The sequence below is a fragment of the Haemaphysalis longicornis genome, unplaced genomic scaffold (assembly GCF_048455015.1).
Source record: "Haemaphysalis longicornis isolate Haplotype H1 unplaced genomic scaffold, Haemaphysalis longicornis Haplotype H1 scaffold_1, whole genome shotgun sequence".
NCBI lineage: Eukaryota > Metazoa > Arthropoda > Arachnida > Ixodida > Ixodidae > Haemaphysalis > Haemaphysalis longicornis.
Window position 1 is genome coordinate 351262033 of NW_027526203.1, and position 14699 is coordinate 351276731.

General features: G+C 45.5%; 1 protein-coding gene across 2 annotated transcripts in view; it reads left to right on the forward strand.

Moving 5' to 3' along the window:
* Window positions 1-6162: 6162 nt before the first annotated feature.
* The window catches only part of LOC144154709 (uncharacterized), a 54809-nt gene continuing 46272 nt past the window's right edge, over window positions 6163-14699 (forward strand). For both annotated transcript variants that reach the window (XM_077685865.1, XM_077685866.1), the window contains exons 1-3: window positions 6163-6370; window positions 6500-6608; window positions 13850-13984. In XM_077685865.1, the coding sequence (XP_077541991.1) occupies window positions 6344-6370; window positions 6500-6608; window positions 13850-13984 (271 nt within the window). In that variant the 5' untranslated portion in view covers window positions 6163-6343. The remainder of the gene's footprint in view (window positions 6371-6499; window positions 6609-13849; window positions 13985-14699) is intronic.

Genomic DNA, 14699 nt, shown 5'->3' on the forward strand with positions numbered 1-14699 from the left:
GCAACACGTTTTATTATCAGGGTACAAGGGGGATTGAAAGAAATGCGAACAGCGGAGCACACAGCTTCCGACGCATGCTGCACCGTCTGGCTGCAAAGTCAGTAAACTGGGCGCATGCGCATTTCTTTGAGAGCGTTTGAGATTGTAGCCTATATTTATGGGAAATGCTTGGTCAGGACGCGACGCCGATCGTTTATTGAGAGGCGTCTTTTCACGCTGCGTCGCCACTGTGTAGGGTGATCGTTCAAGGGCATCATGCTAGCTGCAATCACCCTGCTGCGAGCTTGGCTCCCGAATGTAGTAGATAACAATATGCTCAGTGGCGACAGAGCATAAGAAGACGCCCCAAAATACCGGCGTCCCTTCTTTATCAAGCATTTCCACTAACAGTAGGCCATACTCTCAATCACTGTGAAAGAATTACGCATGCGCGCCGTTTACTGACAGTGCAGCCAGACGGTGTGGCATGCGTCGGAGGCTGTGTGCTCCGTTCGTATTTCTTTTAATCCCCCCTGTACACAGGCAAATTCCTCTGGCTGACAGAAATCCGGCGGAATAATTTAACGATGCATACTTTCGTAACCTGATTAAGAACGAACGAATAAATTGCAATGCGAATCCACAAAATAGCTGCAGCATGCAATCAAAAAAGCACAAGTCAAACCTGCACGGTCCAGTCATAGGCACACATCCAGCGCATTAATGGCCGACTGAACACCATTCCCATTGTGATGCAACTTCAAAACGGCATTCACCCTTCCGCGACACGCGACACATCTCCAACACTTCTCGATGACGTGATGCGCACGCTTTCTTCCATGTCAGGCGTTCGTTACACAGCATAGGAGAAGGAGCAAAGATGTTCGAAGCGGCGAGGTGACGGGTCCAAGATGGGTTGCGCGGCGGCCTGGTTCATACTTGCCAAAGTTATGCGAGCGCTAGACACGTCTCTAACACTTCTCGATGACGCGATGCACACGCGTCTGATGTGAAATAATGGTACAAGCTGCTTGCTTCTAGCCGTCTTCTTCCTGAACGTTCACACACGCCAACCGCACTTCAATGTTTGTCGCCATATTGGCTACCCAACGAAGACGATGGCATGGCTTGGCTTGACTTCGTTGCAGTCTTTCCGGGTTAGATTTCTTGCTCTTCTTGCGGCCTCACAGGCACAGCACTTTTAGCACTTTTAGCGCTCTTAGCTCCCATCAGCTCTCTTCATGTCTTCAGCGCATTTTTTAGGAGCGAAAGTGAAAAAAAACAATGTTGACCTATTTTGCATAATATTTTGGTTAGAGATTTACGGAGTTTTAAAACTGAACAATGCGCTTCATAATGTCATACCAAAAAAATTTTATTGTTTAAGGGCCTTCATTTCAACTTTTTGTCGCGTGATTTTTGGGAAAAAATAAAATTCAGGAAATCACTTTGTGGGTCCATTTGTATTAGTTTTTCTTTAAACCAATACGTCTCTACGTACTAGACTCATACAAACTAATAGCTTTTAGGTCTATTAGCGGTCTATTAGATCTATTTGTATTTGTAAACTAATACAATTAACCTTATTGGTTCATTTGTATTACATCTTATACGCGAAACTTATAAAACTGATACAAGTTTGCATAAAACTAATACACGTCTTATACACCCAATACAAAAATGTATACGACTAATACAAGCTTCTATCAGAATTTTTGCTAGGGATACGAGTGTAAAGCCTTTCCTCCATGGTAACGGCAGCGTCAGACGTCCATACGGATTGTACGTGATCCAAAAGAAGTAATACAACGGATCATTTAGGGATCATTCGCAATCCATTATGGTCCAAAATGAGCTCTAGGATGGACCACTGAGGGATCATTTACAGTATCTAATCCTGTGGATGCCCCCTGGACGCCCAGTAAAGGATCCGGGACGTTTAGACCATTTGAGGATGTCCTCAGGACGTTTTGCGTTTACTGGGTAGCAATGTTATACACTTTGCCAGCTCACCTCCGCCCGTTTAGGGCATAATACGCGACATCTATAGTTTCCTAGAAGGGATGGAAGGCAAAAAACGTTCCCACACGTGTGCTCCACACCCCCAACCCACATCAGCCCAGCCGACATAAAAGCAAATAAACAAACAATCAAAACACGCAAAATAGCCCGTACACCATCTTGAGCTAAGAGAAAGCACCCGCGTTGGTCGGCCCCTTTTTTCGGATGCTTTCCCGCTAGACCTTGTGATACCGAAGAACAGAAAAGGTACGAGCCGTATACGCATCCACAGCACGCTATGTGTGACAGCGTAGAACCACTGCCGCATATCAGGTGAGTCACACCGGGCGGTAACCGGCAGTGTTCCCCTAACTGCGCGGCGTGATTCCCCTGTCGCTGATTTATCGAAGCAAGAACCAGTCGCGAAGGAGCCAGTGATAGTGGCATGCATGCAGAACTGGTTGGCCGCATGCACCTGCGCTGTGCGTGGTCTCGACAGCAGGCGACGCTCAACCTGACGGCGCAGCGAGTAGTTTTGGCCACCGCTCCCGTGGTCCGTTTACTTCAGCTCATGGCTGTACGTACAGTCGGACGTTCGAAATTCGATGTATTTTGGATGTTTAGTAAAAATTTCCGGAATCACTAACTAGAAGCACTAGAAGTTCCTACAGTGAATACTGCAGCGCACAAGACCAACCGGCAGACAGGCATACATGAACAGAGTAAACTTCCTTCATGTTTCGTTAGCGGTTCTCAATCTTGACATATCCTTCCCCAAACAGATAATCGTTGGAGACGGTGAGATGCCTCAAAAAACTAAAAAGTTTATCTTAATTTTAGAAATATGCAGATGAAACTTGCAATATACAAGTCAGGGTGTTGATGTACAGAATCTTTTTAGTCGAAACGCAAAGTAGCTTTTGTGTTTTGTCTTTTATATTCAATTTAAGCCATTATTTGATGCTTCGTAGTAACTTTGCACGTCCGCTAGCGGATGTCATTCGGACTTGCACATCCGTTTCTGGACATGTCCACTGTACGTTCAAAACTCTACATCCAAGCATGGACGTACAGTGGCTGTCCAAACTGGGCATTGGATGTTCGGCTGTATCAGCTGTATTTTGGATGTCCAACGGACGTCCATGGTTGCTTGGGTAGGTTGGCGGAGCGGGGTCTGGAAGGCCACTTGTGAAACAGGCTGTGTAGCCCGAACCAGCTCTGTCGTCAGCCGTCGTGATATCTTTCCGTGATGGCTTCCAGGAGATCATATTGAGACTGAAGGAGAAAGCAAGGGTTTGAGGCAAGAATGACCGACAAGTGGACGTCGAAGCATGAATGACGTGACGGGTGGCTAGCCCAATGATCGAGTTCCACCCATTCTACGTAGCCCGGCCATTTATGTGGGTATATGGGCGTGACGTGTTTCAACGGCCTGCCGCCAGAACTGACTATCTATATTCAATGGTAACGCCGAGAAAGTTGACACGATTAACCTATCGAATTGGCATGGCCCCCAAGGTTAACATGAGGCGTGTACTGCCCTTTTCTTTCCCGGGAGCAAAACAATTCTTACCTCCAGATAGCTTCATAGCCCCACCGATGAAAGATCGGTTTGAACTAGAGCCACTAAATAAGCTACGCTCTAGTTTGAACCGGCTATATCCAGTGAAACAAATTCAGACATATTTTTTCGAAATTTGCGTATATCGACCTACAGTCCTTCTTTAGCCACCATTTTCTCATAGGCGAAAATCGTTTTTATTTATTTTCACAATACACAGGTAAGTACCATCGTTGTTCCCGGCATCAAACAAAATAGACCACAAAATGCGTCCTTCGTGGCAAGTTTGAGCGCGAAGAGAGCGGCGGTTCGCTCAGGAATTTTTTTTAAATTCTACGTAGTTATCGTCGCAACACCCTGCTTGTCGCGCGTATTCAATGCACCACTTCAGCCCTTTAAACGGACGAGCAAATGATGCATCTGTTTGCGCCCTTTGTTTGTCTGTAATGTGCTTTTTTTCGAAAAGAAAAAAATAATTTGGTGAGGAAGCAAAAAACGCATTAGACAAAGCTATCGTGCGAACACACGCCTGTGCTCACAGAACAGGGAGGATCCTGTGCTCAACGTTTGCCTGTGCTAGCAGACGGCGAGGAACCAGCTTGAATGTGGTCAGTCACTCCCGCCACTTGGGTAACTTGGGAGTACAGTGAACTAGAATATCTTGATCCAGTGGCGCGAACGGGAGCGCTCTGCCGCGTTCGGCTGAAGCAAAGCGCGTCTACCGCCGCCAGGGGCGCCACTGCGCCTTTTCCGAAAACGGTACCGTGGTTGAACGGGCCGTTGCTTGGGGCGCTCGCCAGCTATTGCCGCTGCCGTTTTTTAGTGTGGTACAGTAATTAACCTTTACGGAAGAAATATGATCACTTTTGTTGTCCCTGTACCTTTCTAGGAACGTTTTGTTGCTTATCAGACCCGTTTGAGCCATCGGGCAACGGCTACAAACGAAGTAGCGCTGTGTCGTCTGCTAGCGGCGCAGACGACACGAGGGGATGTGCGATGCGTTGGCGGCGCTCGGTCGGGCAGACTCTCCGTCTGTTTATGGTCGAGGCCGGCCTTTCATTTTCTGCGTGTTTTACGTTTCCGTGATGTTCCCCTACAGAAGCAAGGGGTATCTAATCGTCAGAAAAATAGTTATTGCGAGTGCTGTCGAATAGAGGTTGGACAGGCGCCGGGTAGCCGCGATGTCAAAACGAAGGACGGACACCTATTCCTTTGCTCCGGGTTGTCACAGTGGTTACCCAGGTGCTCCCAAGGCGTCTTTGTTCGCCGCTCCAATGGACGATGAACTGCGCAAAAAGTGGGAACAAAATTGGGGAAGACTGCACAAACTCTTGACCATATCTTTAGCCGTCGGTGAGCGCCACTTTGGGCCCGGGTGCATATATATTGCGGGATTAAATCCACGTAATAAACGGCTGTGAAGTGCGACTTGCACGCGGGAAGCTGTCACTGGCTCCAGGTGCTGTACCTACCATCCTGCCTACTGTGCGTCGAATTCTGTACGGAGCATGCAGGCGGAAGCCGCAAAGAAAAAGGCGGGCAAAAAAAAAAAAAAAGAGTTCCAGTTTCGGCAGTCAGCAAGAAGCGACAAAGCTGAAGAGCCGAAAAAGATGAGGTGCGCCAGCCACCGAGACTTCTCTCTCTCCGCAGGGCTCATCAAATGAAGGCGCAAGTTCTGTGGAATGGGATGCTTTCACAATTAGCCATCTTCAAGAAGTCAAGCTTCCTTCAAAGCTCTGGTGCCGGCAAAATTTTGCCGGCGATCAAAACGTTCTTGGTGAAATAGATTCCCCAGCTGTTGCAGTGTGCTGCAAGAAGCTGACAGCAGTTCGGCCTGCAAAGGGGCCATGGCGGCTACGGCGTTTAGTGATGTATTGCACGTGCTAACGCCGCATTCAGCCCTAAGTGCCTGGGGAAAGCTTCCTCTAAAGGTAATTTGTTCATTGCAAACTTTGCTGCTGAAAAAATCAGCCGGGTGCTACTGGACGCGTGAATAGGGTATAATTTGCTTCTGTAGAGGCAAATTCACGAGTAGGTTCATGCCGGGACTTTATTACAGTAAATACAAAAAAAGTAAATCCATTCGTAAAGAATTAAACATACCAGTTGTCCGCCGGCAGCACATCGAACGCGTATCGATCATCTGCGCAGGTAGCAGACGACACCAAACAACACGATTTATAGCCGTTTCCCTACCGCTCAAACGGGCAGATTTGCAAAAAAACGTTCCTAGCAAGGTACGGGGATGCCAGACGCGAGTAGCTTTTTTTTTTTTGTAAAGGTTAATTACTACCCAACATCGGAACAACGACAGCCACAACAACTGCAGATCGCCTGAAGTACAGCGACTGCCGCGGCGCCTTTCGAAGAGAGCGCAGCAGCGCCACCTGGTGTTTTCTACACAGAAGAGCACACCCCTTCCTCGCCGTTCGCGCCACTAGTTCACTATACTTGGGAGTGAAAAAAAAAAAAATGCACCATTTGCACAAAATCAAAATTGTAATGTTACATCTGGTATAAAATTGTTTTTTTTTGTTTTTTAAAATCTGACACGTGTAGTTTAAATTATATTCCGCTTTTTGTTGTCATCATCATCATCACAAAATAACAGTTGTAAAAAACAAAAAAACGCATTTTTTTTGAACCTCGGCGGCGGTTGCTGCATTAGCCTCGTATTCGTTGTATACCGAACGTTGTAGGTATCGGTATGCTCTAGAATTGTCGCCTGTTTGACGAGTTTTTCTTGGTTAGCTTAGGTTCTAAGTCGTGGTTTTCTAGCCTTCTGTCACTCTCGACGCCGAAATGGACGATATTGACGAGTATGCCAGGGTAAGCATGAACCCCTTGAGACCGCACCCTTTGTTACTCGGGCTTTTCTCTTTTGGCAGCTGTGTTAGTGCTTGTGTCTGTGTAAGTTCCAATTAGTACACAAATTAATATCTTTACTATTTCTTGCAGAAACTTGCAGAACGTGCGAGGGCCAGAAGTAGAAATCGACAGCACAAAGCAGCTGAACTGCCTCCCCCGAAGCGCAGTTTAACTGCCGATGATTTAAATTCGGAACGTGGTAAGCATTTCAAGAATGGTGTAAAACATTTAATGTGCCATACCTTTTCTGCGTACCACGCGACATGTTACTCTCAACGTTTGCCGCTTTTCAAGTAAGCGAATTGTAGGCGACATAAGTATCTGAAAACGGCGAACGTTGTAGATCGCAGGCGCGTATTTCTAGAATTAAGGTTAAGTATTCAGTATTTTCTTCGTGTTTTACGTTACGTTTTGACTTATATAATCTCTTAATCTGCTTTGTCTCTGTGTGGGTAAACTGCCGGAGACAAGTTCGCTCATCGGTGTTCCGACCCGATGGGTATGACAGGGTGTGGTCTCTCCTATCAACGGCCCCGGAATTTCTGTGCATTGTCCGAAACGCGATCTAACAGCAGTACTGCTCGCGTATTGTAGCACCTATCCACGTGGGTGTCAGCGGCCAATTGTTTAGCCCCGGTACTCTTTGCGAGATCCCCATTGTTCGCCACTTAAATGTTCAACGACACTGGGTTTAGGGGTCATTCAGCTGCGACCCACTGTGTGAGGAGATCGGTACATTTGGTACCGGCGAGATGTGTAATGCGCGAGTGTCAAAGTTTTGACAAATGGACAAACAATGGAGTTTTCCGAACGGATTTCTTTTACGTACTGGGACACTAAGTGTAGATTCCTTTTCGCTGAAGTTTAAAATACAGCATTATCTAACGAAAGTTGTGTGATCCATGTGTTGATCTGACAAAAAAAAAAAAACAAAAAAAACAGATTGCCCTGTTTTGCTCCCACCTCCTTTCACGCTGTACCGAGCATAACAGAGTTTGGTAAATGCGCGAAGGTTTCGCTGCTTACAGGGGGGATTAAAACAAATACGGACAATGGAGAAATACGGACAGCCTCGGACGCATGCCACACCATCTGGCTGCACTGTCAGTAAACTGTGCGCAAGTGTAGTTCTTTCAGAGTGTGTCCTACTGTTAAGAGAAAGGCTTAATAAAGAAGCGACGTCAGTCATTTATTTTGAGGCATCTTTTTATGCTCTGTCGCCACTGACCGTCCTGTTATCTACTACATTCGGGAGCCAACAGGCAGCGGGCTTACTGCAGCTAGCGCAATGCCTTTTAACGATCATCCTGCTCAGTGGCGAAGCAGCATAAAAAGGTGCCTCAAAATAAATGACTGGTGTCACCTCTTGATCAAGCATTTCCCATAAATGTAGGCCACACTTTCAAATGCTGTCGAAGAAGTGCGCATGCACGAAGTTTCCTGACTTTGCAGCCAGATGGTGCAGCATGTGTCAGAGGCTGTGCGCTCCGTTGTTTACGTTTCTTTAAATCCCCCCTGTTCATTGTTTGCAGTGCACAAAAACCTTTTTGGAAAGTGTTATAGCCAACATTAGGTTTCAGGTTTTGATGAAACGAGAGGGAGTCATCTAAAGGGTAACCACATGACGGGATTTTTGGGGACAATATGGCAGCAGGTGACAGCAGTATTCTCCCTCTCGTGCTACAGAACTGAGTGACGCATAAGAAGTTAGCGATGGAGGGCACTGGCGACAGTCTGATCTTGTCGCTCGCACCCATAGTATTGGGTCACAGTATCCATAGAGTTAACATACTGCTGTTGCCTGCAGCATTGCTTGCATATATCACTTCGTATGGTTGCACTGTTAATGAAAGTCCTTGAGAAAATTTTGTAAACATATTTTCATTGCTCTAAAAAGAAAAGCGGTCATGTTTGTTGATTTTTAAGATAAGCATACGAATTTCAACTAGGAAGCTTGCCTTCATTAGACCTCAGTGAAGACAAGGTTCCTTTTTTGGAACACTGTTCATGTTTTGCGAGTGTTATTATGCACCGAGCTCAATTGTTCACTCACAATTTATTAGCAAAAACGGCAGCATTGAAAATTAAGTTTCAGTGTTAGCTTATGTAGGCTAGGCCTTCTCTGACTGCTCGAGTACTTTGGTCTCTGCTACAATTTTTTTAACAGCTACAGCTTCAGTGGTCACAGTTAAAGCATATGGTTGAAAAATTTCTTATCGGGTTTTTATATGTCAGGGCTACACTTGGGCTCTAAAGCGAGGTTAGTGGAGGGTTAGGAATTAATTTGGACCACTTAGAGGTCTTTAACATGGGCCGAAATCTTGCAGACCCAGGTGTTCTCGTTTTTCGTCTCCGTCAGAAAAACGACTGTATTGAACCAGATACCTCATTCTGAGCCGTGCCGGGCCCTTAGCCACTGAGCACTACAGTGCATAAAGCACATGGTATGATGCATTGAAGCTATGTTTGTCGCAAAGTGCAGCTTGTCTTACGTCATTGCATGCTATTAACGTGGCCACTAATCATCTGGTTTCAAGTTATCAAAGTATATTCATAAACATTTGAGCCGGCAAAAACATGTTTGGGTAGGGTTTAGATTCTTGACTTGATGTTACAAGTACATTTACATGAGCAGAATGAATTGCAGCCCGATATAAAGAGATTTAAGTACAGGAATCGTATTGAAGACAAGTGTATCAGTTCTCAGTTATTTTTGCTGTGACAATTATTGTAGTGCATGCCATTGCCGAACACTGAAAATCATTCTGGCGTACAAATATTGAAGTGCATGTAATTAAATATCTTTCTCTATGAGGTAGTTGAATGTACCAAGCATGGATCTGCAAATAGAGAAGTGGTAATACGGTAAAGCCTCGTTACAAGAGACTCTGTTACAAGAGACATTTAAGCACTAACCACGTGCAGCGATTTTGCAAGCGACTTGGGGAGCGACGCGACTAGCGACGAACTACTTTTCGCTGCGGACCAAGTCGCTCAACGAATCACTCGGTTCTGGGCCGCCAGAAATAGTCGCTCGCCTCCTGGAAGTGACCTCAGCGACTAGCCAATAGGAGAGCCCCTACGTAAGCACGCAACCTCCGGTTTTGGAAGAGATTGAGAGGGAGATTTGGCGCGCGCGCAAAATCCGCGCAAACTGTGTTTGCGATGCAGCAGCAAAGAAAGCTTTGCATGGCAAAGCTTGTGTATATGCTGAAGCAGAAGCAAGAAGGCTCCCGCACACACTAGGTGAGACCCGTGTGGCAAAAGTGACGTCAAGAAAGCGAATTCTTCATGGCGTTCTGTTGGAGCCGAGAGACGAGGTGCAGAAGGAAAAGCGCGCGCTATCGCTAACCCAAACCAATTTTAGAGATGCAATAAAGTGCAAAAAGCAAGGTAAGAGGGCGTAATACTTTTTAGTCATGATTTTATGACAAATGAACAGAAAAAAATGTTTGTAAACAACCAGCGTACCAAGCGCGTTACTATGCGCAGTGCGGCAACATTGAAATCGCCGTCCTCAGTCGCTCGAGCTGTTGCTGTCATGTGGTTGCCTCGGCGAGCGACTTCGGATCAGCGACTGCGGATCCTAGTCGCGTCGCTGGAAAAATCGCTCCATGTGGTTAGCGCTTTAGTTATAAGAGACATTTAAAAGAAGTTGGTTTGGTTGGTTTTCCTATGTGAGCAACATCGCATACAAGAGACCTTGGTTATAAGAGACATGTTTCCTGGTCCCTTGAGTGTCTCTTGTAACGAGGTTTCACTGTACTATTATCTTATCTTGGGAAAGGCAAGAGTCTCCAGCAGAATATAATAATGCGGCCTAGTATTACAACAGTCTATTTATTGCAAGTCAAGCACGTAGCCCTAGTCGACAGAACAGTGCATACGCAACAGATGCACATGCCTTTGCTATGGGTTAAAGCTAACAAGAAAGTTGCGGTAAATGATTTTGAGCAAGAGCGCCTTGTTGAACAACTCGTCTTCCTGGCAGCATTATTTCGGCCTTTGCACGCGGTTGCAACCGAGAAAAGCTTACCTGCTGTTTTAGATCAACATAAGTTTGTGCTGCAACGAATCAACTCTGCTTTACAGGCATCTGCTTGAGGCATCCCACCCTGCACAGGGTGGGATGTTGCATTGCACAGGCACAGACCTGTTCTAAAGGTAGAGTGCCGGCCTGAACAGAAGTGGCAGTGTACATCCTCTCTATGGCCTTTGGCAGGCGTCATTTGTGCACATGCAGTGGAGTCTCAGTTTAAAATTCCAGCCCATGCAGTTCTCTAGTCCCTATTAAACAGCTAATTTTATATCACGTACTAGTGCGTGTTCCCTTATCCCAACATTAGCCTCAACTGTACACGGCAAGCCTATGGTCTTGGTAAAGAAAACCTTGGTAGAGATGGAAAAAGTTTTATATGCTGCAAAGCACTGGAACACTTCTGGTTTTTTTATGCTTGTTCTTCTTTCACATCTTGTGGCTTTTTTGTGTAATGCTGAAGTTTCGCACAAATGTCAAGCACATGTAAAATGCTTACCAATTACACATTTAGTACAGGGTAAGTTCCACTTGAGGTCAGATTGCTGTTTGTTCATTTCCACTAAGCACGTCTGCAGAAAACTTTTCCCCCAAAAATAAAAAGAGCAACAGGTGCTCTTATGATGTGGCAATGCATGAGCATCCCGTTTTGACAGCAGGTTGCTGGCTTCAAATTGTAGGTTTGTTCTAGGTTGTGGTTAAGGGTGGCTCATTTTTCATCAACTGAAGCCTGAGTGATGCTCACACATAAAAAATATTGAAGCCAGTTCCACGCCTGGGAAATCTGGTGAAACAGCGGAGCTGACTTGGGCATGCTGCGGCCATCTCCCGCAGAGGTGGGGTCGCTCACAGCGCCACTCACTGCGATATGTATGCACTCGAAGCTGACCCATGAAGGTCTGGTAGTTTATCGCTACATATATATGGAGTGGTAGACCGTAGTCTACCGCGCACCCTGGCGCCCAAGCCGAGATCGCACATTGTATGGCCGTCGAGGCAATGGCGCCATCTGTCGGCCAAGTGGGTATCTTTGCCTGGCATGACAGGCATCATCAATGGACATTGTGAGCTCCTAAATAGCTCCGCTGTTAAACCATACCTTCGAAGTTTAGGAGGGTATAGTGGAAATGCGTCTAGGGTATTGAGAGCACAAAATGATGTATACAGATAGTACATGTTTTAAATATGAAAGCAATGCAGTTGGCCTTCGCAAACATATGAGTCAGCCCCCAACCCAAGGGGGGTGGACTGATATGTTTTAAGCCCTTTCGCACACCCGTAGGACCTTGTTACTTTGGCCACTTATCTAGCGGCTTATCTAGTGGCTCTAGGCATACCGACACATCCATGACACAAAACTGCTGGCTTCTATTTTGACGTACTACTCTGTTATGGGCAAGTGCTTTGTGTTTTTCTCTGTAAACAGGTTCATTAAAGCAATGTGCTGGCTTCCCTATAGATTGCTTAATTAATTTTAACAGCCCCTTGAAAATTGATCACTACGCACTATCAATCATATCTAGACAATTTTCTATCAGACCTTCTTTGAAACAAAATTGCGTAGTTTCTCCAGCTGTTAAATGGTTTGCAGTTTGCCTCAATGCAAACCGGTTTGTTTCTGTCAGTTGCACGTCTACGTGACAAGATTTTATGAGGGAGCACTACGCAATCTTCACTGCCTGTCAAAATTATTATTGATAACTTAACTCTCAATAGTGCTATGTTATTGTGTTAACATTAAATTCCCAAAATTCAACATTTGAGGGCACTAATTTTAGTAGTTTTGTTTACTCGACTTTACAGCCACTCTTTGTAAGGTTTCACTGGGGTGTACTATAAATAGTTTTTGATAGTCTACTATTAATATTTATATTGCAGGTCAGCTATTGATAGCATCTCGAGTTCTGTAGATAATTTAGCACAACTAGCCTAGGTGCAAGTGTCCTATGAGCAACACCATCCCTCAGCTGTTGCTATGACGTTTCATTGGCCACTGCTGCAAAAACTGTGCAAGGGAAGCTAGCAGCCTGCATCCTGAAACACCCTGCGCCACCCGCTTTGTTGTGGTTTGTAATAATAAAACTTTAATTTTAAGCACCCCTTCCAAACAAGCTAATGCTCTTTTCACTGTGTTAGAGTGCTGTGCACATAAAGTAACAAATCCTTCAACACTTGTGCCTTGTAGAGCCAAAACACATGGCCTGGTGATAGCATGATGATGTCTAAAAATTGCTGCCAGTGATTGTTGGGCGATTTGCAGGTGAAAGGCAAGCCATTCGCTACTTATCCAAAGTCTGTAAAATCTCAATTACTACGTTAGAGAACTCCAAAACAGATTACTCTTCAGGAAAATCTCAGCTTGCGGCATATTTAAAAAAATCTTGCTAGTTTCTCAGTCATGGTTATGCTTAACATTGCAGTCAATACTAGCTCGAAAACATGTTGCAAAAGCAGAGGCCACTTATGGGACAGTGCCGAGTCAGTCAGAAGTAAATGTAGTGCCGGTTTGTGAAGTTTGGTAGATTTGTTCGCCATGTGCCAGGCCAGCAGCAGCCTGGGACTCACCTGTTAAAATTCCTATGGGGCTTGCTACTTCATGACGCATGGGTTTAAAAACAATCGGGCTCAAAGTTTTACAAATACAAATACAAAAGAAAAGTTTTAGAAATACATACAAATGTTCACGACCTAGTTTGCTTATTTTTGAAATATTTCGCTTATGTACTGAAATAAATACCCAAAGCTCTCACTTGCTAGGCAGCTGGCGCCATCTAACGAAAACTGGATGAACCAAAACACATCTCTTGTTTATTTTTTATCTCAGTAAAGAAGTAATATGTGTGTAAAGAGAGCAAACTGGGCCATTAGGTGCATTTTTATGAATTCGTAAACCTTTTCGTATTGGTGCACGATGCTTTTTAAGCCCGTGGGTTATGAAGTAGTAAGCCTCGTAGGATTGTGATCAAGCGAGTCCCCCTTAAGGTAGCGTTTAAGTGAATCCTTATGAAATGAAACCCACCCATGCACCCGCAGCATGCACTAGCAGTCGCGTAGTGGGGAAATTCTATTGGGCCCATGAACCCATGCTCTGTTTACTTTTGACTGCACCTGTACATAGAACAGGCCCTTATTTTACACCATTAGAATGGGGTGTGTTGGCAAACCATCAGTTGTGCTGCGTGGAAATCATTTTGGGGACGTGTCATGGCTTGCAGGGGAATGACAATTATGGGAGGGGGAGGGGGTGCACTGTGTGTAGTATCTGCTCTTGGTGTTCAGAATCAAATTGTCTTCATTCTGACAGTGCCTTTAGGCATAGTTTTTCCAGCCAACATGAAATTGTTTTAAGCTCAAATAGCTTTGCGCTGTTTGACGGGATGGTTTGAATGAATGTTATTGTTCAGGTGACTGTGTGGCGACTGAAGCTTCACCACCAAAACGCCAGTGCCTGGAAGATGAGAAAGAGAACATTGCCTCAACCACGCATTTAAAGGATTGTGACGGCGGGCAGCGGTCAAGGGATACTTCATCGGCACTAGGTGAGATGCTGTGCTCCTTGCACACTTTGAATATGGGGGCACATATTTGTGCATACAATCTTACTGTGGGTCTGGGCACGGAGTTGTGTAAAACTAGAAGTTCAGGACTCGGTACGTACCGAGTAGGTTGAGACATCACTTTATGCATTCAAAAATTTTCTCTTGGTATTTGTATCTGCTGCCTGGAATTGTGTTAAAGATGTAAAACTGGTGCCCCCACTTCACGCACGGGGCACCTCGAGCAATCTTGGGGACAGTAGTGGTGGTGCCATGGACTCCGAGCCCCCATGCTTAAGCTGCGACATACCATGGCGGGAAGTTTAGAGGTTCAGGGAAGAAGCCATGAAAGGCCTCCACCTTGGTCAGGTGCCAATTGATGGGCTCCCAGGCGAGCACTCCAGGACCTTGCCGAGTGCAAGGGTTGTACCCTTGTACCCATCCTCTTTCGTTCCATCTTTTATGGTTCTTCTCCAAATGATCAGACCCTAAAAAGGATCCGCACTGAAGTTGCTTTTCCACTGCTATCTGCACCATTGTTAATGCGACCAGACAACTTTCCCTGCTTTCTGATAATAAAGTCCCCCTGGATAAAGAAGTATCAGTCACCCCAAGTTTACTATTAACCCTTTCGCTGTCATTGATGTACTGGTACGTTTTCTCATTTCCCCTCCTCAGTATCACTGACGTACCGGTACGTTCTCCATTGTGCGTTCAA